General features: G+C 40.0%; 1 protein-coding gene across 2 annotated transcripts in view; it reads right to left on the minus strand.

Moving 5' to 3' along the window:
• Positions 1-15510: 15510 nt before the first annotated feature.
• The window catches only part of RSPO3 (R-spondin 3), an 83998-nt gene continuing 74651 nt past the window's right edge, over positions 15511-24857 (minus strand). For both annotated transcript variants that reach the window (XM_072997004.2, XM_078383383.1), the window contains one exon: positions 15511-17935. In XM_072997004.2, coding sequence (XP_072853105.1) covers positions 17751-17935 — 185 coding nt within the window. In that variant the 3' untranslated portion in view covers positions 15511-17750. The remainder of the gene's footprint in view (positions 17936-24857) is intronic.

Genomic DNA, 24857 nt, shown 5'->3' on the forward strand with positions numbered 1-24857 from the left:
TGGCTCTCGGGTACGCGTGCGCAGGCTGCAGTTTTTTTTTTGCATCGAATGAGCAAGGGAAAACTTCATTTATTTGATCATTTATTTGAATGCCTGACAGTCTTATTACGGTACTAGTGCAATACGTATTGACATACTCAGGAATGTTGGCTTCCAGAGAACGAGTTTTAAGAAACTGAGCATCTGTACCTGGACTGTCGTAGAGGTCGGAAAAGATCACTGCTTTAGACTGCAGCCCGCCGGAATAGGCAGATGGAGCAACCACTGGTCAGGCTGCCTGTCTGGGGGATTCTGGAAATTGTAGTCAATTCAGGAAATGTATTATTATTATTTATTGTATTTATATCCTGCCTATCTGGTCAATTAAGACCACTCTAGGCGGCTAATTTTCTAAGTTCTGATGTGTACTTTGAAAGCCAACTAGTTTGGTGAGCTAGGAAGTATCAAAGTGTGGAAGAAAACGCTTAGTTCCTTTTCCCCATAACAAAAGTAAAACTATACAGTATTACATATTTTCTCCCAAGAGGGTTGGAGGACGAATCACTGAATCTCTGGCTTCGCTGAGTTATCCTGTCAAGAGTGAGATGTCTATCCACTTGCAGAAAAACATCTTGCAAATTGCTGCTTTTTAAAATTATGCACATTTAAAGCACATTTATTTATTTATTTATTTGTTTGTTTGTTTATTTATTTATTTATTTATTTATTTATTTATTTTTCTTCCCATTATATAGTAACCACTGATCTGACAGAATCAGTATATTGTAATGGTTGACATGTAGGACTTGAAGACCAAGTTCAAATTGTTTCATCACAAAGCCTACCAAGTATCCTTGGACCAATCCTTATGTCTCAGGGAATCATACCTGCTATGGTTGTTTTTGGAATAAAATGGAAAGAGGGGACAATGTAAAGAAGCTATTAAAATTCATAGAAATAATGAAATTTTGCAATACATGTGGCCGCCTTGTGATAGTCTTATGAGATGGCTATCATTTTCTGCTGTCAGTTTTTACTGGTATCGTAGTGTTATCTTAGCTGCAGGGTAGAAGATAGCAGACTGTGAAACTCAACCTGTCTTTTTTTCAGAATGAGCTGAATATTTTTAATAGTTAGAAATTATGATAGCTTAAATTAATTTTCCATGTTTGACTTTACACACAGACATATACATGCTTAACCCTGGCCTTTGAAAACCTCTCCCCTTTTTAATTTTAATTTTTTGACAACCCCATAGTTTGCTATCTTGTGTTTTGTAATGTCTGATAGACAGGGGGGTGATTAGGATGTTTTTTGCTTTTACTGTATATGTTTACTCTTCCAATTTGGTCTGTATATTAATGTTACTTTCTTGGAAGCTGGCCGGATTAGTGGCTTGTCCACTAGATGGGCGGGGTATAAGTTTAAAAATAAATAATTTCCTCTCCAAAAATCCCTTCCGCAGCAGCAGTTTACATATTAAAAACCTGCTTGAAGAGGAAAGTCTTTGCCTACCAGCAGAAGGATAGAATGTCATCCCATGGAAGGGAGTTCCATAATGTGAGATTAGCCCCCCAAAACTCTCCTATTTCTGTCCCAAACTTGACTGTGAGGTTGAAGGGAAAGATAGGTCCCCCCTCAAAGATATTAAGGCCAAGGCAGACTGGAAACAGCTGCACTCAAATTGTTTAAGGTTTTACAGGTTGAGACCAGCACTTTGAATTGTGCCCTGAAACGGACTGTGAACCAGTGAAGCTGTTGTAACAAGGATTTTCTGTTCTCCCTGAAACAAACTTCCATCAGGGGTCTAGCAACAGCATTCAGGACCTGCTGAAGTTTCTAAATACTTTCCAAAGGGAGCCTAACATATCAGACTTCTCAATAAATGGGTGTAGCTGATGCACTCCTTTGAACTGTGGAAACACACACCATGCCACTGCTGAGAGCTCAACACTAAAAAAAATGGTCTCCCTGGAAAAAAGAAGCAGGAAAAGAGGTGGATTAAATACAAAATGGGTTGATTTAATAAAGGAAGCCACAAGCTTTAGTTTGCAGGATCTAAGCAAACTTTTAATGCTAGCACCTTTTAGAGATTATTTGTTTATAGGACCACTGTGAGTTTGAAGCCACTTGATGGCTTATAATGAGATCCATTTAATTTAGTTCTCTCTGTCTCTCTCTCTCCATAGTGAGACAGGTATATGTAGCATTAGTTCTTCAAAAACAACATTATGATTTCCTAACTGTTGTTTGAAACCTCTTTCTAGAAATGTAAGCTTCATAGCAATCATAATCTCATTAGCAGCAGCAACAATAACAAACAGAATCTTTCAATACGGTAATTTATATACCTTCTTCTAGTCATCTTTTGCTTCTGCCAATTCTTTTTCCCCTCTCAGGGCAACACCTAGGTAAATTTCCAGAAGGCTGAAAAGGTCATCAAGTCAACCCCGTCTCAAAAAGTAAATGTAATGTAGTGTGTAATAGAGATTGGGAAATGTTGTTTTTTGTACTATAGCTCCCATAATCCCCAGCTAGCCTTCACAGATTTCAGCTCTTTGCAAACCAGTTAGGCATCAGGCATTCCCACAATTGCAATATTAACCAGAATCTTATATGTACGTTTCTACATAATAAGAATGTTGTCTAATTGTGGATGGTTTCACTTATTAGCCAACCACATGGAGGAGCTTATTTCTTGCCAGATAATTGAATAAAACAGTGACTGTATGTTTTGCCTTGCATCTCTGGTTCTATTTTTAAAAAAGGAAGCATAGAACCCAGGCTGACTGATACTGTAAATTAAACAGGCACCCCATGGCAGCTCTAAAATCCAGGTAATAGTTGTGCTGTTGCTGAGTCAGGAAGAGCAAAGTTTGTTGGTTTGTAACATTAGGGTTTTTAAAAAATATTTATTTATTTTATTTATATCCTGCTTATCTGGTCTTCCAGCCATTCTAGGCGGCTTCCAGATACATACATAAAAACGACAAAGAAATTGAGACTGGATGCTTTGTTAAAATTGTAACTGTATTAGTGAAGATAAGGACGGGACATGGACTTACCTGGTCCCACATTGAGGCCGGAGCGGCGACTGGGATCCCACCAAAGGGGGCCGGAAAAAGAAGATCGGAGGCTGCCACTTGGCGAGCAGCAAAGAGCGGTCTGGGAAAGCCAGAGCAGGCCTGGCGGCACAAGCCCCTTCAAGGATTAGCCAGGTAGGGTAATGGGGGTGGGGCTGCCTGCTGGCAGACCTGAAGGACAGGAGTCTCAGTTTGGCCCGCTGGCATGTTTTAAAAGGAGGGAGAGCTGAGGTGTGGGGCCTCAGTTTGCTGGAAATCAAGCCCCCCCCAGTACATAACTGGTAGCATTGCATTTCTGTGCTCATACTGTAAATTGATTTGGATTGTTAATCTGTTGGATTCCCAAAATTGTGTTTCATTCATCACAATTTGGTAAGCATTTTCAGGCGTTGTGAAGGATCCACCCATTCATTGGACAGCAGGTGGCGACCTGCAGGTCTGGGTGGGAGAGAAATCCCCACACAAGAACCTGGTGCCGGGTCGAAATCTGCCCCAGCTGGTGGTGGTGGGGAGAGATTTGCCCGGGCCCCAGGAGATAGGGGAGCCATGGAGTGGCTTACGTCCACATGGCCTCCCGAGGAAACTGCCATCCCAGAGGTCTCTTAAGGACATGGTGGACTGCATCGGGTGGGCATTCCCTCCCCACCCGATGAGGTAGATCTAACACAATGCTGGCCAGGACAACTGCCACTGTGATTAATAAAAGTTGTGGTCTTTTTCTTCCAGTTACGTGGTGTGTGTTGTGTGTCTGTTAATTCAGGCCCAGTCAGCTGAGCAGTAGGCCATCAATGGGGTCTTTTGGACTGTAATTGTCATCATCTTCTTTTTTTGAACTCCATCTCCCAGAATTCTCTAGCCTGCATACACACCTACATTTCACGCGCTTGGACCAAGACCTGCCTTCCAGGATGCTTAGCTATCTCAGACCTATTGTTGCTACCGTGTTTCCCCGAAAATTAGACAGGGTCTTATATTAATTTTTGCTCCAAAAAACACATTAGGGCTTATTTCCAGAGGATGTCTTATTTTTTTTCATGTATAATCTTTGTTTATTCAAATATGGTCATGTCATCTTCTGGTTGCTGCACAATGGTGGAGGACGGGCTTTCACTTAACTAGGGCTTCTTTTTGGGGTAGGGCTTATACTATGAGCATCCTGAAAAATCATACTAGGGCTTATTTTCATGATAGGTCTTATTTTCAGGGAAACAGGGCAATGTCCAAAAAGGAAACTGCCCCAATGCTTCTTGAGAGGCCTAGGACTTTGTGGGAACTGTAGTTTTGCTGCTTGTTAGGCTCCATTAGAGATCTCCTCCAAAGAACTATGCCTCCCAGGAAGAGTGGAACAGTTTTCTTTTTGTACATTAACAACAGGTTCAAGATAGTCAAGCAGACTGGAAGATAGTAGGAACCTTGTGGCACAGTGGTTGAACTAGTATTGCAGTCAAAACTCTGCTCTCGGCCAGCATTTGATCCCAGGGATTCCGGCAGCTGGCTTGATGTTGACTCAGCTTCCATCCTTCTGAGGTCAATAAAATTTGAACCCAGCTTGCTGGAGCAGCGGTGGCAATGTATGCTTGTAAACTGCCCAGAAAGTGCTTTAAGCACTATGGAGCAGTATGTAAGCAGCACACTTTGCTTTGCTTTTGCTTTGTTCCTGGTGAGAGGAATGTAGTTATGTATAGGTCCGTGTTGGTGGGCTGGAACTCCTAGAATTCTGCTTGGGGAGTTCTCAAAGAATTCTGGGAGTTGGAGTCAACCTCACCCCCCCCCCCCCAAAAAAAAGAAGGAATGACACCTACTGATTACTTTTTGAAAAGTAACTTTCAAGCTTTGGTGTATGTGTGGGAACATATATCTCATAGACATATCAAAAAAAGTTGGGGGTCATTTCAAAGTCAGTGCTTCCCTACAGTCTAAAACATTATCATGTGTACAGTGGTGCCTCGTTAGACGATTGCCTCGCGGGATGAAAAACCCACAAGACAATTGGGTTTTGCGATCACCATGGTGCTTCACAAGACGTTTTTTTCTATGACCGATGCTTTGCAAGATTTTTTTTAGACCAATGTTACAAGATTTTTTTTTGAGACCAACGCATAGGGAACCTTGCAAGACGATTTTTTTCACAAGACGATGATTTTTGCGGAACAAATTAAAATCGTCTTGCGAGGCACCACTGTAGTCCATATCAAGAATATTTTTGTTTTGTTTTCCAAAATTGTAGTATTTTTTTTGCAACAACAAAACTAAGCATACACTGATGAACTTCACTGATCAGAGTTCAGGGGATGTGGGGGAAAGGCAGCTATTGAAGACTTGTATCTTCCTTCTGAACAGATAGTGTAGCTTTGTTGGTTGGTGTACCAGCTAGGAATTTTCCTTACTGTGCCTCCTGGAGAGGACCAGCTGAGATCTCCCAGAACATGTTTTGCTGAAGAGGTTATATGTCCTGCCACCCTTCTAGCTTTGAGCAAACTGCATAGTCCCAGAGTGCCACCAGAATGAAGTATAGGTGCTCAGAAGTGGTAAACTACTTCTGAGTCCGTATACTTAGAAAACCCTGGGAAAGTTTCTGTAAGATGGATAAACTTGATGGTGCATACTTATTTATTATCTCCCCCCCCCCATAGCAAACTCAGGAAATGAGCGCTGACAAAAATGGAGTCAAAATAGGAACATTGGGAAATGTGGGAGGGAACCCTGAATATATTGCAAAATCAGTCCAATTAAGACTGAGCTGTAAAATATTGAATATTGCAGGGCAAAGAGGGGTTGGAAAATTAGGCAGGAGAACTGAATGCATGTTTGAGCCCTAATGCCTTATTAAAGTTTACTTTAAAGGAGGGTGATCTGTCTGGTTGGCTAAAGCTGTGAACAGGAATGTTTCTGCTAGGACATGCTGGCACTATTTTGTTGTGGGTCTCACTTGTATCTCCAGTTATTAGATATTGTAGGCAAGTAGTGGAGCATGGGCATCTTCCATTCTGAGCTGTTTCTCAGTTTTCAGAGGCATCTGGTTGGTCACTGTTGAGGATATGGTTGCCATAGTTCATACCTGCAAAGTTTGTTGTTGCATTTTGTTGTTAACTTTGTACCTGCACAATACCTGTCCTTGAATACTTTGGCCTGTTCAATATTTACACACAGAGATCTCTAGCTGCAGAAGTTGATGTGAGTATTTAGTGAACTGCTGCTCATGGGGCTGGCAGTGCATGACTGGTGACCTACCGATTTCTATGGCAACTTCTGCAGTTGCAGCTCTGCACACATGTAAATGCTGAACAGGATATTGGCCTATGAATTAGATACTGAGTAAAGTAGCACCCATCTTCTCAGCCCTCGTCCTCCTTCCACAGTTTCCCTTGCATTCACACTTCATCTGGCAATGACACACACAATTGTCTTTTTCTGGAACCGCACAGCATTTAATTCAGTGCACCAGTTGGCACTAATAATGCATATTGTGCCAAGGTCATCCAACCAAATTGTACTGTTAAAGGAATGAATATTTAAATGCCAACTTAGGAATAACAAATATAAATCCTTTACTAACCTTATTCCTGCTCTTTGGTCTAAAGACAATAGAAGTGACAGTCAACTATTCTGCATTACTAAATGCAAAGTGAAAAAGTTCTGTAGTCTTTCTAAAAAGAACTCTCAAAACATGACTGCATAAAATCAATACTTAAAAGTCTTCTATTGCAAAGCTAATATAATTGTGGTAACAGAGTATTTACACATGCATACTTAGGGCAAGTAAGCTGTACTGACTCACCCCTGTGTAGAGGAAATGGAAGTACCTGAAGCTCTTGAGTTCAAGCCTCAGAAAAGGCAGGCTGATCTGGCAAATACCAAACTCGGAGCACTGATAGAACCAATGATGACATCAGAATGCCCATGGTAGAATCCTGTACACCAAGTGGGAAAACCACAGTGTGAAAGGTACAGAATTAAGTCCCTCAAGAGTCTTCTCAGAGCCAAGACATGCTTCCGTGGAAAATCTTTCTGTGTAGACTGAGTTGTGCAGATTACAGAGCCACTTTGAGAATCCTAGAGACATTTCTGGTCAGTGTGTGTCAGACCAATGCAACCTCCAGGTCACAGGGCGTTTTGTCCATTTGCTCCTATTCAGAGGAAGGCTTAAATATGCGCCCCCAGGTGGGGAGGAATAAGCAGTTGTTTCATCTGCAAACTGTCTTTGAGTGTCACTTGTGGATCTGTGAGAGTGAAATAAGAGGAGTGCTCCGGTGGAGAAAGAAAGAACAGTTTTCTCTGATGGTTTAATGTAGAGCTTGGTTATTCAGAATCTCTTTTTGTCCTTATTCTACCTGCAGGTTCAGAGGTTTAAATATCACGAAATAGAACTGTCCCTTTGGTTTAATCATATTATTCATTTCCTTTGGTGTAATCATACTCTTTCTGCCTCTTTTTTTCAGAATATATCTCCCACTGATAGCTAATAATGATTTTGTCACATCTATGCTAGCTTCTGTCAAACTGCTTCATGTAAAAATCACACATGTCTTTCCCAAACATCTTTTGCAATTCAGATAGAAAGTTCTTTCAGGTGTTCTTGTCATCCCTGCAGTTGTTCAGCTTCAGAGTTATCATTCTGCAGCATGGAGTTGAATTATTACGGTAATAAAAAAAAACATACAGGAAAATGAAAGCACAAAAAATGCTCCCTGACAAGCACTTCGTTTTAGGGTTGCTTGTCTTTAGTGTATTTTGAGGGTTTTAGTTTAGTTTACACCTTCACTTGTTCTCCATGGGCTGCTGACAAATCACTAATCTATGCCATAGAATTTCTGCTGGTATATATTTTTCTCACTCCTAAGGTTAATGAGGTTGCCTGTTCACATCCTTGTCACTCTAATAGGGATAATGCATGGGTTCAGTTCTTTGCTGAATAAGATTGCCTTGCCCCCTTTAAAAAATCTGGCAGTGCTTATTTCCCAGTGTCATGAAATGTTCATTTCTTAAATGCATTTGAGTCAGATTGCTGACCACGGGGCTCAGAAGGCACAGGAGCAGAGGCTGTAAACAATATAATGACAACAAACAGATTCAGTATATGTATGAAGAGTGGGAAAGAGTGGAAGATGAAGTAGTGGCAAAATAGTTAGAAAAACAATAGAATTTAGGAGATCAATAGGATGAAGGAGGTGTTTGGAGAAGAGGCTTTTCAGATAGAAACATAGTGTCATCAATGTTGGATATTTCAATTTACTATGTTACATTAAAAGCTTTCTAGGTTCACTCAAGCTTCAAAGTGTTGGGACATTGTGGCTATTAAAGAATACACCTGTATTCAATGAATTATTTCGGCTGAGGATAAATAAAAAGCTGCCTTCCAGATGTTGGACAGCAGTCGCCTGTATTCCTCACCATTAGCTGTGGTCACTTGGGCTGAGTAACAGTACAGCAACATCTGGAGAGCAGTATTTTGTCCACCTCTTTGTTCTCCTCCTCTAACCTTGTTCTATTTGCCAGCATCCATCTGGACACAATACTCAAGATGAGGCCTCTTGTTGTTTAGCCATTAAGTTGTGTCCAACACTTTGTGACCTCATGGACCAGAGCATGCCAAGCCCTCCTGTCTTCCACTGCCTCCCAGAGTTTGGTCAAATTCATCTTTAAAACCCAATTGAAAACATGGTTGTTCATTCAGGCCTTCCCTCCAGCCAACTCTTGATTTTTTATATTTTTCTTACTTTTCCCAATCCTTTATTTCATTGTAGCTATTACTGAATTATCATGTACTTACCTGTGTTTTATTGTCTGATTTTGTATTGGAAGCCGCCTAGAGTGGCCTGGTAGTCCAGATAGGCGGGGTATAAATAAATAAATAAATAAATAAATAAATAAATAAATAAATAAATAAATAAATAAATAAATAAATAAATAAATAAATAAATAAATAAATAAATATTGGTACCTTCGATGACACTGTCCAACCATCTCGTCCTGTGTCGTCTCCTTCTCCCTTTGCCTTCACACTTTCCCAACATCAAGGTCTTTTCCAGAGAGTCTTCTCTTCTCATGAGATGGCCAAAGTATTGGAGCCTCAGCTTCAGGATCTGTCCTTCCAGTGAGCACTCAGGGTGGATTTCCTTTAGAATGGATAGGTTTGTTCTCCTTGCAGTCCAGGGGACTCAAGAGTCTCCAGCACCACAATTCAAAAGCATCATTTCTTCGACAGTCAGCTTTCTTTATGGTCCAGCTCTCACGTCCATACATCGCTACTGGAAAAACCATCGCTTTGACTATGCAGACCTTTGTTGGTAAGGTGATGTCTTTGCTTTTTAAGATGCTGTTGAGGTTTGTCGTCACTTTCCTCCCGAGAAGCAGGCGTCTTTTAATTTTGTGGCTGCTGTCACCATCTGCAGTGATCATGAAGCCCGAGAAAGTAAAATCTGTCACTGCCTCCATATCTTCCTCTTCTATTTGTCAGGAGGTGATGGGACCAGTGGCCATGATCTTAGTTTTTTTTTGATGTTGAGCTTCAGACCATTTTGTGTGCCTTCCTCTTTAATTCTTCCTCAATTTCTGCCATCAGAGTGGTATCATCTGCATATCTGAGGTTGTTGATATTTCTTCTGGCAATCTTAATTCCAGCTTCGGATTCATCCAGTCCTGCCTTTCACATGAAGTATTCTGCATATAAGTTAAATAAGCAGGGAGAGAATATACAGCCTTGTCGTACACCTTTCCCAATTTTGAACCAATCGTTGTTCCATATCCAGTTCTAACTGTTGCTTCCTGTCCCACATATAGATTTCTTAGGAAATAAATAAGGTGGTCAGGCACTCCCGTTTCTTTAAGAACTAGCCAGAGTTTGTTGTGGTCCACACAGTCAAAGGCTTTTGCGTAGTCAATGAAGCAGAGGTAGATTTGTGTTTTTTTTTTAACTCTCTGGTTTTCTCCATAATCCAGTGCATGTTAGTACTTTGGTCTCTAGTTCCTCTGCCCCTTCGAAATTCAGCTTGTACTTCTGGGAGTTCTTGGTCCACATACTGCTGAAGCCTACCTTGTAGGATTTTGAGCATAACCTTGCTAGAATGTGAAATGAGTGCAATTGTATGGTATCTGGAGCATTCTTTGGCATTGCCCTTCTATGGGATTAGGATGTAGACTGGTCTTTTCCAATCCTCTGGCCACTGTTGAGTTTTCCCAAACTTGCTGACATATTGAATGTAGCATCTTTTAAGATTTTAAATAGTTCAACAGGCATGCCATCACCTCCACTGGCCTTGTTAGCCAAGCTTTCTAAGGCCCACTTTACTTCACACTCCAGGATGTCTGGCTCATGGTCAGCAACCACACTATCTGGGTTGTCTGGGACATCCAGATCTTTTATGTATAATTCCTCAGTGTATTCTTGCCACCTCTTCTTAATGTCTTCTGCTTCTGTGAGGTCCCTCCCATTTTTGTCCTTTATCATGTTCATCTTTGCACAAAATGTTCCTTTAACATCTCCAATTTTCTTGAATAGATCTGGTTTTTTCCCTTTCTCTTCTTTTCCTCTATTTCTTTGCACTGTTCATTTAAGAAGGCCCTCTTGTCTCTCCTTGCTATTCTTTGGAAGTCTGCATTCCATTTTCTGTAACTTTCCCTATCTCCCTTGCATTTTGTTTCCCTTCTCTACTATTTGTAAGGCCTCATTGGACAGCCAGTTTGTTTTCTTGCATTTCCTTGTCTTTGGGATGGTTTTTGTTGCTGCTTCCTGTACAATGTTACGAGCCTCCATCCGTAGTTCTTCACGCACTCTGTCCACCAAATCTAGTTCCTTAAATCTGTTCTTCACTTCCACTGTGTATTCATAAGGGATATGGTTTAGATTATACCTGACTAGCCCAGTGGTTTTTCCTACTTTCTTCAGTTCAAGCTTGAATTTTGCTATAAGAAGCTGATGATAGAGCCACAATCAGCTCCAGGTCTTGTTTTTGCTGACTGCATAGAGTTTCTCCATCTTTGGCTGCAGAGAACATAATAAATCGGATTTTGGTATTGCTCATCTGGTGGTGTCCATGTGTAAATTCGCCTCTTGTGTTGTTGGAAAAGAGTGTTTGTGATGACCAGCTTGTTCTCTTGACAAAACTCTATTAGCCTTTGCCCTGCTTTGTTTTGAACTCCAAGGCCAAACTTACCTGTTGTTCCTTTTATCTTACTTTAGCATTCCAGTCCCCTAGAATGAGAAGAACATCTTTCTTTGGTGTCAGTTCTAGAAGGTGTTGTAATTCTTCATAGAATTGGTCAATTTCAGCCTCTTCAGCATTGGTGATTGGTGCATAAACTTGAATGACTCTGATGTTGAAAGGTCTGCCTTGGATCTGTTTTGAAATCATTCTAAAATTTTTGAGATTGTATCCCAGTACAGCTATGGAGTAGGCCTTTTGTTGACTATGAGGGCTACTCCATTTCTTCTACGGGATTCTTGCCCACAGTAATAGATCTGATAATCGTCTAAATTGAATTCGCCCATTCCTGTCCATTTCAGTTCACTGACGCCCAGGATGTCAATGTTTATTCTTGCCATCTCCTGTTTCACCACATCCAGCTTATTCTTGCCATCTCCTGTTTCACCACATCCAGCTTACCAAGGTTCATAGATTTTACATTTAAGGTTCCTATGCAGTATTTTTCTTTGCAGCATCGGACTTTCCATTCACTTCCAGGTGCATTCGCAGCTGAGCGTCCTTTCAGCTTTGGCCCAACCATTCATTAGCTCTCGAGCTACTTGTACTTGTCCTCCGCTCTTCCTCAGGAGTATGTTAGACGCCTTCTGACCTTCCAGTGTCACATCTTTTAGCCTTTTGTTTCTCTTCATGGAGTTTTCTTGGCAAAGATACTGGAGTGGCTTGCCAGTTCCTGCTCCAGGTGGATCGCGTTCAGTTCGAACTCTCCACAATGACCTGTCTGTCTTGGGTGTCCCTGCACGGCATAGCCCATAGCTTCTCTGAATTACTCAAGCCCCTGTGCCACGACAAGGCAGCAATCTGTGAAGGGGAAAGATGAGGCCTAGTTAGTTCTGAATAGAGAGGAACTGGTACTTCAGGGGATTTGGAAACTATACTTCTGTTAATGCAGCCGAAATAGTGTTTGCCTTTTTTGCAGCCACGTCACACTATTGGCTCCTATTCAGCTTGTGTCCAGTCTGTGCTCTATAAACTACAGCAACTAAGCCTTTGACTGTGTGGGTTTTGAGGAATAATGGATTGTTCTGAAAAATGGGCATGCCTCAGCGCTCGATGGTCCTGATGCATAACTTGTGTTGTGGACATGAAGCTACTCTTTGGACAGAATATGGAGAGGCAGAATGATTTCCTATAGGCAGAGGTGTAAGATAAGGGTGGATTTTATTCCCTTATTCAATCTGTATGTAGAATATATCATACAGAAAGCTGGATTAGGTTCAGATGACAGTAGATGGAAACTGGTGGAAGAAACATCAATAATTTAAGATATGCAAGTGACACCATATTGCTGTCAGAAAGCAGCAATGTCTTGAAATGACTTATGATTAGAGTAAAAGAATCAAGTGCATAAACAGGAAGATAAAAATCATGACTTCAGAGGAGTTATGTAAATTTAAAGAAAAGAAAGAATTTGAAATTGTTAAAAGAATCTGTATACCTTAGTTCAGTCATCAAACTAATTGGAAACTGCAGCCAAGTATTTAGAAGACCGAGACATGGGAAAACAGTAATAAAAGATCATGGCAAAATCATCAAGTATAAAAGACAGTAAACAAAAGCAACACCAAAAACATGTTCAAAGCACTAAGGTGCAACTATTCATTAAAAAACCCCACTCAGGCAGCCAGTCATTAAGGGAAAGCCTGCCTGAAGAGAAATTCTTTACCTGCTTGCAGAAGGACAACAAAGATGTGATTGTAAGTTTGATTATAAGATGCATTCAAATGAATGCAGTGCGGCAGACAATTTATTTATTTTACCTTTTAAATGATCAGGTGTAAAAACATGCCTGCAAATAGATCAAATTTATTGCGTTCTACCTGTCAATTTTCAGCTTTCTCCTCATCAAAAAAAATGCTGGGGTTCTGGCATGGCTTTGAAATTTTCTCTCTCTCTCTCTCAAAAAAAAACCCCATTAAAAAAAACTTTGGACAGAATCTTTAGATATAAAAATACATCTTTAAACCTTCCTCTAGGCAGTTTGAGGCTGTAGACTGCTAGTTAACACTTTGTGTCTCTGCTGATACTAAAGCTTGAGGTTATCAAAACATGATAGGAAGGATCAGTTGCATAAAGTGCTTGAGATTGATTGATTGATTGATTGATTCTTTCTTTAAAGAATCCAAGATTTGTGATGCTACTCCATTTGCTGAATGTTTTGGGGCTCTTTTTAAAAAAAGTAATAGTGCATCATGTAACCATGACAATGGTGTTTTGTTGGGTATAAGAATTATAATTAAAAATAAAAAAAATCTGTGGCTGTTCTTGAGCTTATTTTCAGGCAAGACCTGAGTCCTCTGTCTCTTTGTTACACTGAGTTCAGTGGGACTAATTAGGGCTCATCATACATATGTAGTAGATGGCACAATAGGATGCCAAACCCTTAATTAGGTCTTTTCCTATGCATTTACTATGGCAAATTAAATATCATAAATAATTCATTTCTAGCATTGACAGGAATGAACTGCTCTCAATTAACCAGTCCTTTAGTGGTATGTAGCCATTTTGTCCTATATCCTTAAGCTCTTTTTATTCAAAACCACCCTAATAAGGTAACATGATAATAATAGTGCAAAGGTATTGTTTGAAAGGAAGAAAGTCATGGAAGGATCCTATATTCCTCATGCATGCGTACAGAGACAGGAATCACACGCCAGGGGAACATGGCGGCAGAGGATACTAATGCTGGGAGCCGGGCACATTTAGGATGTCCTGTTGTTTATTCAACACCCCAGGCTGCTTGGAGCTCTTGCAACTGAGATAAATTAGTAAAGTCGCTACTTTGAAGCCCTCAGCAGAATGAACTGAAGTCATTTCTAGCATGACATGTACCGTTATCTGTCTAAGAAAGGGTTATGTGGAAATATTGGCCAATTGACTTTCTTATGAAATAATGCCCCTGCAATATGATTTTCATGCAGAACTATTGTGTACTGATAATACAAAACCCTGGCAGTTCCATTTGTGTGATCTTTTATAAGGCAAGTGACTCCCATAAATGTATAGATGATGTGACAGAACTGATATGTATGAATCTGTTATTTTGCCTTTGATTAAAACTATTCGGCTATACTTTCATTATCAGAACTATTTTCCTTGGGGAATTACAGTAATTTCAGAGAAGCTTTAATGGGATTCCATGAAGAATTTGCAGATGTAAATGTTAGGTTTGTGTTTCTCTACATTAAACAATGATTGTTTTTGTGTACGGTTGGCCTCTTTTCAGATGCCTGGATGTGAATCGTATTGATCAGATATTTATTTCTACTCCTAACCATCTGTATAGCACTTGAGCAAACTATCAACATACAGGAGTAGATACCGATCTTTTATTGGCAGTTGAAATCTGAGCTTCACTCTGAAATAGTATCTTGTGAAATGTTCCTGAAATGGCACTCCAGTTAATACATACAGTCACCATAAATAATGTCTAAGATTACACACTGTTGGCAGTCATTTATTAATAATTATGTGTTATCAAATTGATTCCAGCTCAAGGTGACCCTATTGGGGCTTTTTTGGTATTATGTACACTCAAGTAATTTACTAATCTATAATTCTGGTGTTCCTCTGGAATCATGCAGCTTGCCCAAGGCTGAACAGGTGACAAGGCACGTACACACAGACACCCATCAGAAATGTATACCGCACGTCATCTTATTTGTCCCCTTCCTTGGGAGGCTCAATGAAGATTTGAATTTCTGGTCTCTGACCTTGTATCCAGGCTGTCCAACCAGTTTTTTTGCCAGTCACCAGAAAGTTCCAAACTGTCTTTTTGGAAAGGTAAAGTTTTTTTCTTTTAAAATGTCCATTTTGAAATCACAGGCATTCTAGACAATGCTGCTGTGTAGGACAAAGTGATGAACTCTTTGACAACACCAATTTGATGATAACAGAGTTTTTTTTTCCCTCTATGCACCCAAGCCATGCATTAATAATCAACAGTGTAGAGCCTTCTGCTATATCTTGCTACTTAATTAACAAATGCAGCCATGGGCAATGACAATGTGATAGTAGACAGTGCTTGTAAAGGAAAGTTTTTGCACTTCACATCTGAAATTGTTAATGTTAATAATTATAACTTCACACCAAGGCAACCACTTCTTCACCTAGCTGCCAGTCCAACTGTGAGCAATGTAAATTGGCTGCTGAGAGGGAAGCATAGAGGCATGAGTGACTGTAGATTCAGTTCTATGAAAGATTATCCAAGCTTGCTATTTTAGAGAGAAAAGACAGTAGAAACTAAGTTAATTAACAAGAAGAGAATTTTTATTGTCTATAGTAGTATAGACACCAAAACTTAATAGTTCTCAAAGCTATGTTGGTCTCTATAGCAGAGTAAGTGCTAAACAGGAAAGAAAATAATGTGCTTATGGCTATTATGCTTTCTAGCAGTAGCCACTGAAGCAAGATCTTTTAAAGTCAAATGTGTCTGTTGGCTAGAAGTAAAAAACAATTTACATAGAGATCTGAAGTTGACTACAAAATCCATTGTTGCCGATATTTAAACAGTACTGTAAAACTCACTTAAGTCACAGCCAACTTCTGCTGTTACCACATCACCCTCATGAAAAGGTAGTATATGTCTCAATCCTCAGGAAAAATTTAGATTTAGTTGTAAATGATAAGCAAAATAAAGACTGCCTCTCACAAAGTGCAGTTAGAGTGGTTCAGCTTTTCATGAAACCAATTTTTCTCATTCTTGGTGACTTTACACTGGGGATATTTTTCCCACCTGTAGCTCAGTTAGTGAGCTACACTTAGTGGATTTACAAGAAGTGAGACAAATGGAATTTATACCACTGTGCCAGTTGTTTCTGTGAACTGTGTAAATTCAACAGTACAAATATTCTGTGATAAGTTTCACCAGGCTGTAGGACTGAGCTTTTATAGTTTGAGCTATAGTTGCCATTTCTTTGAGTTGCCCCACCTAGCTATGCCTTAAAAGCATCTTGTTTTGCATTAATTAGCAGGTCATTACATTTGTCTCCACAATGCAGGGAGCTTTACCCATTACTTGCTATGGATAAAGACCTTGCTGAAAGCAGAGCTATAGAACTCATTCCAAAGTTTAACCATCCACACTTCAGCTACACATACACATAAAATTCAACATTACATAGTGGATTTCCCTATGCAGCCTTCCCCTCTTTTATTCTCCCAGCAATCCCTAAACTTTATGAAATCTGCTCTTGAAGGTTTCCTGGTGGCTGTGGTGTAGTTAAGAGGGGAAATTGTCACTTTTCCCATTCCACAGATGGAAATCATTCTGTAGGCAAGAGTAGTTGAATACCATCCAATATTCTGGAAACTGGTCTTAGTTTATTAGGAAACTTTCTAAAGAACAACATCCCTTTATTTACAAAGCAGGTCGTGTGACAGTTTTTCATTAAAAGTGTGGTAGTAGGGAATCAGTGCAAATGAATTTCTGTTTCTGCGGTCAGTTTGCTCTGTTCTTTATTCACTCAGTGTTTTCTCTTTTTTTTTTTTCTACAAGTACAGTTTGCCAGTCTGGAAGATTCGAAAAGATTTAAGTTACACAAAATTACAAAAAGCATTGAACAGCACATGCTGTATAATCATAAGGTAGCCCAGAAGAACTGTGCTGTCTTGCAGGTAAGAGCGCTGCATAGCTAAGCGCCTTTATTCCTTGGAAGAGCCTCCAACATGTCTACCGTTGCTTCCACTTCTTTTTCTCCCTTTGCTTTCAGAGCCATGGAGATACTCACTCAGGTATTTCTCACATGAATTTGGGATTAAATACAGGTAAATACAGGTAGCTTAGTTCTGACAGACTGTGGGGTATGAAAAAACAGATTTCCGTTGCCTGAAATCCTGTTGCTTAGCATTGGTTGGTCTATAGTAGGCCTGTTTAATCAGTGGGGATTTATTGAGTCAGCTCCTTTGATTCAAATATTTCTATTCCAGTTATGACTTGCTACAAGTCACACATGGAGTAGAAACCTTTGAACTAATGGAACCTATGAAGGAGTTGACGCACCAAATCCCCACTGGCTCAGTGGGCCTTCTCTTGCAATAGGATTTCAGCCACTCTTTCCTATTTGTACATAATGCTTATAAAATTATGTGCATATCTCTTGCATCATAAACAATAGATCGGAAAAAATATTTTACAAGAGAAAAAGGTGGGTTTTTTTTTCCAAATGCCATTCAATATATTGCTATGCTTTATTACCATATTGATAATTATGTACAAAACTTTTTAATTGCCTCTTGGAGATGCTTGGAAGCATATAATAGAGCAGATTGGAAGTATCCCAGTCAAAGTTTATTTTCTTGGCTCATGTCAGTCTCTTGAATAAACCATGACTGCATGAAGAATATAATAGCAATTATTTGGAATGTTGTTTAAGATTTAAGTATAACTGGTAATATTGTCCATTTGTGGCCTGTATTGTGGAGCACCAGTTCCGGGGACCTGGTGGAGATAGCAGCAGCAAAAATCTTAAACAGTGGTGTAAGGCAATTAGGGTGTAGTGCTAATGGATGCTAGTTTTTGCTGTTTATCCTCTGTTCTTCTTTTCTTTGATCGTATTTTACTTTTGTTTTCCTGTTCTCTGTTTTGCCTTCTGGATTCCTGGCCTCTGTTTTCCTGACTGGTTTCCTTGTTTTCTTCCCTCTTTGGCTTTCTTCTTCTTTCCTTCCCTCTCCCTGCCAAAAAATAAAAAAAAACTACAGTACATAATAAGGCACATTAACATTTTTTCCAAGAATGGTACAGTATTTATAATTTCCCCTGTTTAATCCTGTTATGCTCAAATTCAGATATTCTTAATAAAGGAAAGAGAACAAAATATATGTTAAGGCTAAGAACAGAAACTTCAGCCTGTTGTCTCAGGGATTACTTTTTTTTCCGCCAGCATGTACAACTTATATTCAACTCACTTATTTTATGAAATATCATTAAGGCCCTGGATTCCCTCCCTCAGTTTCACTGTAATCAGAATTTGGCAATTTTTTTTATCATCCTTCATGTAAAAATAAACTTCTACAATGGCTCTAGTTCATTGCCTTATAATTATGCTACAGTCAACATCCTTGACATCTATAAAAATAAATTATGCAGATTAAATGGCTCTGCACATACACACATACACACACCAGTGAGGCATATACACAATTCTGTTATTGACAATTGGATATCAGCATTACAGGCATATTTGGAGCGCGAGTTATCTATGTCTACAAATCGTGTGGAAAGAAACATCTGTAGATGAAATAAAGTTTGGTTTAAAGAGTCAAGAGGATTGTTTGTTTTTCACAGTGCAGTAACTAGGATTTTCTTCAAGATGCTGCAATACAGATTTGTCCATTAGAGGCTTGAAATCCTGACAAACAAGTGCCCTGATTCTGAATAACTCAGTTTCTTTGTTTATGTGAACTAGCAATAAAAATCCACCGAGCGGCACCATTGAGCTTTCCCAACCCATCATTTACTACGTGCTCAGATTAGAAAACAAAAAGCGGCCCCACTCCTTCTGCAGAATTCTAGGACTGAAACAAGGAGGGCACTGAAGATCAGCTTTGATCATAGCTCACACTTGTCTTGAGTACAGTGTCTTAAGTTTTCTAATTTTTTCCTTCCACAGTGTCTGAGGAATTTGGCCCAAACTGGTTTGCTTCACTAAAAATTGTAGAATGTTGCTTTTCCAGTCAGTTCTGTGTATTTGTTTGTAGAAATGTTAATGCTGAACAACTAGTTTTAACGTACACTTAACCCACAAGAAAGGAATAAAAACAAAATGTGAGAATAAGCAAGTGTATCATTAGAGTTTGAGAACCAGAGATACATGAGTGAAGAGGTGTGATGGGTAAAATCCTGTACTGCACAAGATGGGACACTGATCCAAAGTTTGGGATTTCACAGATAGGAGAAATGTGTTGTCTAGTTGTTCTTATTAATAATCTAAAATCTCTAATAGGATCTACTGCAAAAGTGCTAAGGTTATAAATAAGATCAGTTTTTTACTTCTCAAGTTGCCTACCCTGAAATTCTTTTCAAATGCAAAGCAGAGGTATAAAACAGGGGTATGTGGGCCTTATCCTGTAATATATTGGCTTACAATTTAGTCATAACATGGCAGCAGCACAGGGCCTAGATGGGTAGCATACAGCCTACATGGCTTAAGGTGCCTTCTCCCTGCCCCCAACCATTCAATGTGGCACAAAAAGAGAACAACAAATAGAAACAAACTGGGAGATATGACTCCATAGAAATCTCTAGTGTGGTTCTTGTTTACTCGTGGGTCAGCTTTGAGTCACCTATAGTCCATTAATGCAATGTTACGTAAATTCCTAGCTCCTTTCTCATTTCCAAGAAGCATTAGCAAATTTTTTAGAAAAAGGCCAGCATTCAGATACACTGAAAGTGAACTCTGTAGCTATCGGCCAGAAACATAATTTTCAGGACCCTATCCCAAGAGTCCTATCTAGTACAAAATAAATTGCCTTTTTCTTTGCCAACTTTTTAAAAATTCAATGAATAGCTTTATCCCCCAGTATTTTATGTACACAGTAAAGAAAGAGGTCAGTTTCCTATTGCTGCCTCCAAGACGTTTTTCTCAGTTCCCCTATAAAACCATTACTACAGAGAGTGTCAAGTGGCACTTTCTTTACATAGGCAATACACAGCAGACCTTGAATTGCTTATGGCTTGGGGACATGGTGGCACTGCGAGTTAAACTGCAGAAGCCTCTGTGCTGCAAGGTCAGAAGACCAGCAGTCATAAGATTGAATCCACGTGACGGAGTGAGCCCCCGTTGCTCGTCCCAGCTCCTGCCAACCTAGCAGTACGAAGGCAAGTAGATAAATAGTACCACCACAGTGGGAAGGTAACGGCGCTCCGTGTCTAAGTCGCGCTGGCCACATGGCCACAGAAACTGTCTATGGACAAATGCTGGCTCTACGGCTTGGAGATGGGAATGAGCACTGTGCCCTAGAGTCAGACACGACTGGACTAAATGTCAAGGGGAACCTTTACCCTTACCTGGGGTGGACAAAGTGTGCTGCCCCCCCCACTCCCAACAAATTTGGCTCAAGAAGTCCTTTTTGCCCTTTACAAGGCAATTTTGCCACGTGTTCTGGATTCCTCCAGCACTCTTGGTGCCCTGTACCCCGTGTTAATTGCGAATATGGCTATTACAGGTTGCTTTTTCAGTTTTTACAAAAAGGAAGAATGTGGGAGTGGTCCTCCAAGATCCAGAGCTGGGCATGGGCTGCCCTCAAACATCTGGGGGTGCCCACCCTGTTGCAGATTATCCCCTGACCCAAAAAAAGGGGGGAGAATCTTACCAGCTAGAGGACAGGTAAGCTATAGAGACTGGAACCAGACCAAGAGGTTAATTTGGTCTCTATCTCTTTTCCTACAACACTATTACAGGATCTATTATTGGGATCTACAATATCAGGTGTTCATATACCTATTCTAATCTGATATGTGCCATCATTTGCCAGCAGTGCCTTTCTACACTGTATTTAGATCAAACAAACCAGTCTATATAAGAACATTAACAATAAAAACTACAAGTGTACCATCAAAACAATGTTCAAAATAAAGTGGGGAGAGGTCACATTTCAGGTTTTGGTCTGTAGCCTCAATATACCAATGCTGTACAAAGGAAATTCAAAGACAGATTTCAGTGCTAAATCACTGTATAATTCAGCAAGAAATTCAGCTCTAGAACAGTAGCAGTTTTTTAAAAGCACACTGCATGTATTAATTAACTCACCAGTACAGTGATTTCTGTATGATGACCAAACAACAGTCTTGTGAATTGCAGCTGTTATCACACTTATCACTGTCAGTATTACTCGTCTTTCCATTTCCTTGTCATTGCTGGCATTTCCTGCCCACTCTTAAGCATGTATAAAAATCTGCCAGCTAAAGCATCATTTCATGCATCTAAGGAAGCGAGCTCTGGTCTGTGAAAGCTTATGTCATAATTTATTTAATTTATTTAAAGCATTTCTTCATCACCTTTTAATGTCTAAGTCTTCCCTAGATGTCAGAAAGCTTGTTGTTTTTTTTCTGTTGAGATGTGAGTGAGAATGATTGACCAAACAGATTCACTGGCAGAGGCAGTAGACTACACAGCTCTTTGGATGTAGGCATTAGAACACATGGTTTCTAAGTTCCTACTTTAATTATAGTTTCGCTATAACTGCCACTGCCACATACTGGCTCCAAAATACCTCTCAGCAGTTGTACATTTTCTCGTCCTCAAGGTTTTACCACCTAGCCATACAAACTTTGGGAAAAAGAATAGGTTTGAGCAATAAGAGGCTGTAGCAAGATTAGTCTATCTCTCTGATATACGGCACACACATTCATAATTTACCGAACATGGGCTGGAGGTTGCAATTATTGTATTCATCCTTAAATTAAGAAATTAGGGATGTAGCTTGTACAATGGTATGTTTTTGCAGATTTTGGGTTATTTGTCAAATATGTGGATTGAAAGAGTTTGTTCCTGGCCTTTAACAGCATAAGCTCTTCCACTGGATTCCCTTGAGGTCATGGAGGGAGATTAGTTCAGCTGGTAGAGGCATTTGTGCAAACCAGAAATACAAATGTGATGCTGTATTATGTCAAAACTGTATGTTTAGTCTGCCTTTTGAGGAATAATCAGGAAAAGTTATATGTGATAAGATACAGATGCTCCCGCTGCTGCACATATCTGAACTTATTAACTACAGTACAACAATTGGAAAGTAACCAAAGGAATGATTCAAGTTTACAAATGATATTTCAGTCTGACCGTGTTGGAATGAACAATAATGACATTTCTCTTTAAACTCCCACTTAAAAAATAACTGTAATGTTAGCAAGTTTATTGTCTTATTATGGAGGTAATTCATATCATTTATTCCTCAAATTGTGGGGCTAAGATGGGTTAGATAGCAGGCACCATTCATCTTATCTTTAAACAGAATATGGAGCATGACATATCACAAAAGAGAGCAGTAACATATGTATCAAAAACTTATGGAACAGATAGATCCCTCCAACTCTAAAAAAGCAGCAAAATGTAATGTTAACTCAGAGAGTGAAGGTGGATATTCTTTTCTAATCAACAGGAAACTACTTTCCAGCCCTCAAAAGTGCATAATAGGAAAAAAATGTGCTCTGTTAATTCAGGGTAAAATATACAGTGGTGCCTCGCATAGCGAGGTTAATCCATTCCGGATTAACCCTCGCTATGTGAAAACATCGCTGAATGGATCAAGAAAACCCATTGGAACGCATTAAACATCGTTTAATCCGTTCCAAATGGGCCGAAAACTCACCGTTCAGCGATGTTTTCCTATGGCCGGCAGCCATTTTTGCGCCCTCTCCTCGCTTACCGAGGGCGCGAAAACGCTGTGTGCGGCCATTTTGGGGCTTCCGGTGGCCATTTTGGAGCCGCTGAACAGCTGATCCGCGGGTCGCAAAGCGAAGGTCGGTAAGCGAAATGCTTACCGACCTTCACTATGCGAGTTTCGGCCATAGAGGACATCGCTTTGCGATCACAGTTGCGATCGAAAAACCCCCTCGCTATGCGGATCCGTTGTTCTACGGTGTGCTCGTTAAGTGAGGCACCACTGTATACTACTTTACAGAGAATAGTCCTGTGCGTGAAAGGTTTGCAGTGGACATAACTCTGTATGAAGGCATCTCTCTTTGAAAGGCTGCCCAATAACAGTGCAGAATACAGATGAAGAGTCCTAAGACATGAGATCAGCAGTGGTTCTGAAGTTGCCATCCATATCTGTACAGCAAACTGAGCAGGCACATAGGTCCCCTTGTCTCTGTTTTATGCACTATGGTCAGATATAGCTTATTTCTATTTAATTCATACTAATTACTTCAAAATTTGCATCTCTGTGTGTTAGAGATTAGGTATTCGTATTCATATATGAATATCCCCGCACAGATGGCATTAACGAGGGTCCAACCCCATGAAGCCGGATGGTCCACTCACCAATCTGCCATGGACATGGACGTCATGATTTTACGAATGGCACCCCAGTGCGCAATCCACTCGCCACTCCTGGCAGGAGGCAGGAGGACAAGATTCACTGCAAGGTCGAAGAGTGGCGAGTGGATCACGCGCTGTGGCGCCATTAGTAGAAACGGTGAGTGGACGATCCAGCCCCATGGGGTTGGACCCTCGTTAATGCCACCTGTGCAAGGACATTCATATTTGTATACAAAATGTTTTAAATTCTGAAACTGAAGCTCCAATACTTTGGCCATCTCATGAGAAGAGAAGAATCCCTAGAAAAGACCCCGATGTTAGGAAAGTGTGAAGGAAAGAGGAGAAGGGGACGACAGAGGAGGAGATGGTTGGACAGTGTCATCGAAGCGACCAACATGAATTTGACCCAAATCCAGGAGGCAGTGGAAGACAGGAGGGCCTGGCGTGCTCTGGTCCATGGGGTCATGAAAAGTCGGATACGACTAAACGACTAAACAACAACCCCCATTTCTACTCTATGTTAGTAATTATACAATAATTCTGTGCAAAATTGCATCCTCTTTTATCCTCTTTTTACTGATATGGAAGTGACCATCCTATGCCAGGTTCAAATTTTAGAGGTCAACATGAGCACCTCAAGAAAACTCTCACCCTTGAAGATACTACATGTAGAAATTGCATCCCTTAAAGGCTCCTTATTTTTTTGCTCTCAGTTTCTCTAGCCAGAAACATTTATTTATTTCAAGATTTATATACTTCATGATCTGAGACAGAGCAACACTGAAGATGAATGGAAGATGAATGGAACAACAGTAAAACACAATGATGAAAAGAAAGAAGCATTACTGTGTAAAAACCACACCATCAAAAACCAAAGTGATCAGATCAAGACATGTATTCAGATACAGAGGCTTGTAGGTCTTACTCTGTGGCATGCTTTGGGACAGTACTTACACTTGGTTCCTGCAACTTGTGCCAAAAATACCAGCAGCGAGAATAATTCGGAACGTTAATAGGATTTGTTGCAGGACTACATATATGATTTATTCTGTGTGCTTGGTGAAAAAACAGCAGGATGCCTAAATGCTGTCATGCAATGGTGGAAAGAGGCACAAACATACCAAACTAAATGAAGTCGCTTGATCATCATAGGTTGCAGGGACATTTCAGTGTTCCCTCACAGACACTAAGGAGGCAGAAAGGCAATGTGGTATTACTGTTAAGATCAGATGTGAGACATCTGATTTGCTGTGGTTGTTGTTTTCTTGACTTTTCTTACTCTAAATTCAGTGTTTCTGTAATTGTGTCTCAACTATAATGAGTTTAATCCTATGAACCAAGCCAGAGATAAGATAAACTGAGTCTTAGTATGATAGAACTAAGTTTCCTCTGAGTAGTTTACCTGAAGGAAAACTATAGAAAACAGACAATCAGAAAATAGCTTACATCCTTCCTGAGTAAAGCTTTGGTAAAGAGAAACTATTGTCACTGTGAGCCAATTTGAATTAGCTGCATATACTTCTATTTCATATTCTTTCTGAAATTTCTACATGAGAAAAACCACAAAGAGCCACATACCATGCATTTAATTTTGCCTTGTGCCAGCAGTCCCACAG

The sequence above is a fragment of the Pogona vitticeps genome, chromosome 1 (genome assembly GCF_051106095.1).
Source record: "Pogona vitticeps strain Pit_001003342236 chromosome 1, PviZW2.1, whole genome shotgun sequence".
NCBI lineage: Eukaryota > Metazoa > Chordata > Lepidosauria > Squamata > Agamidae > Pogona > Pogona vitticeps.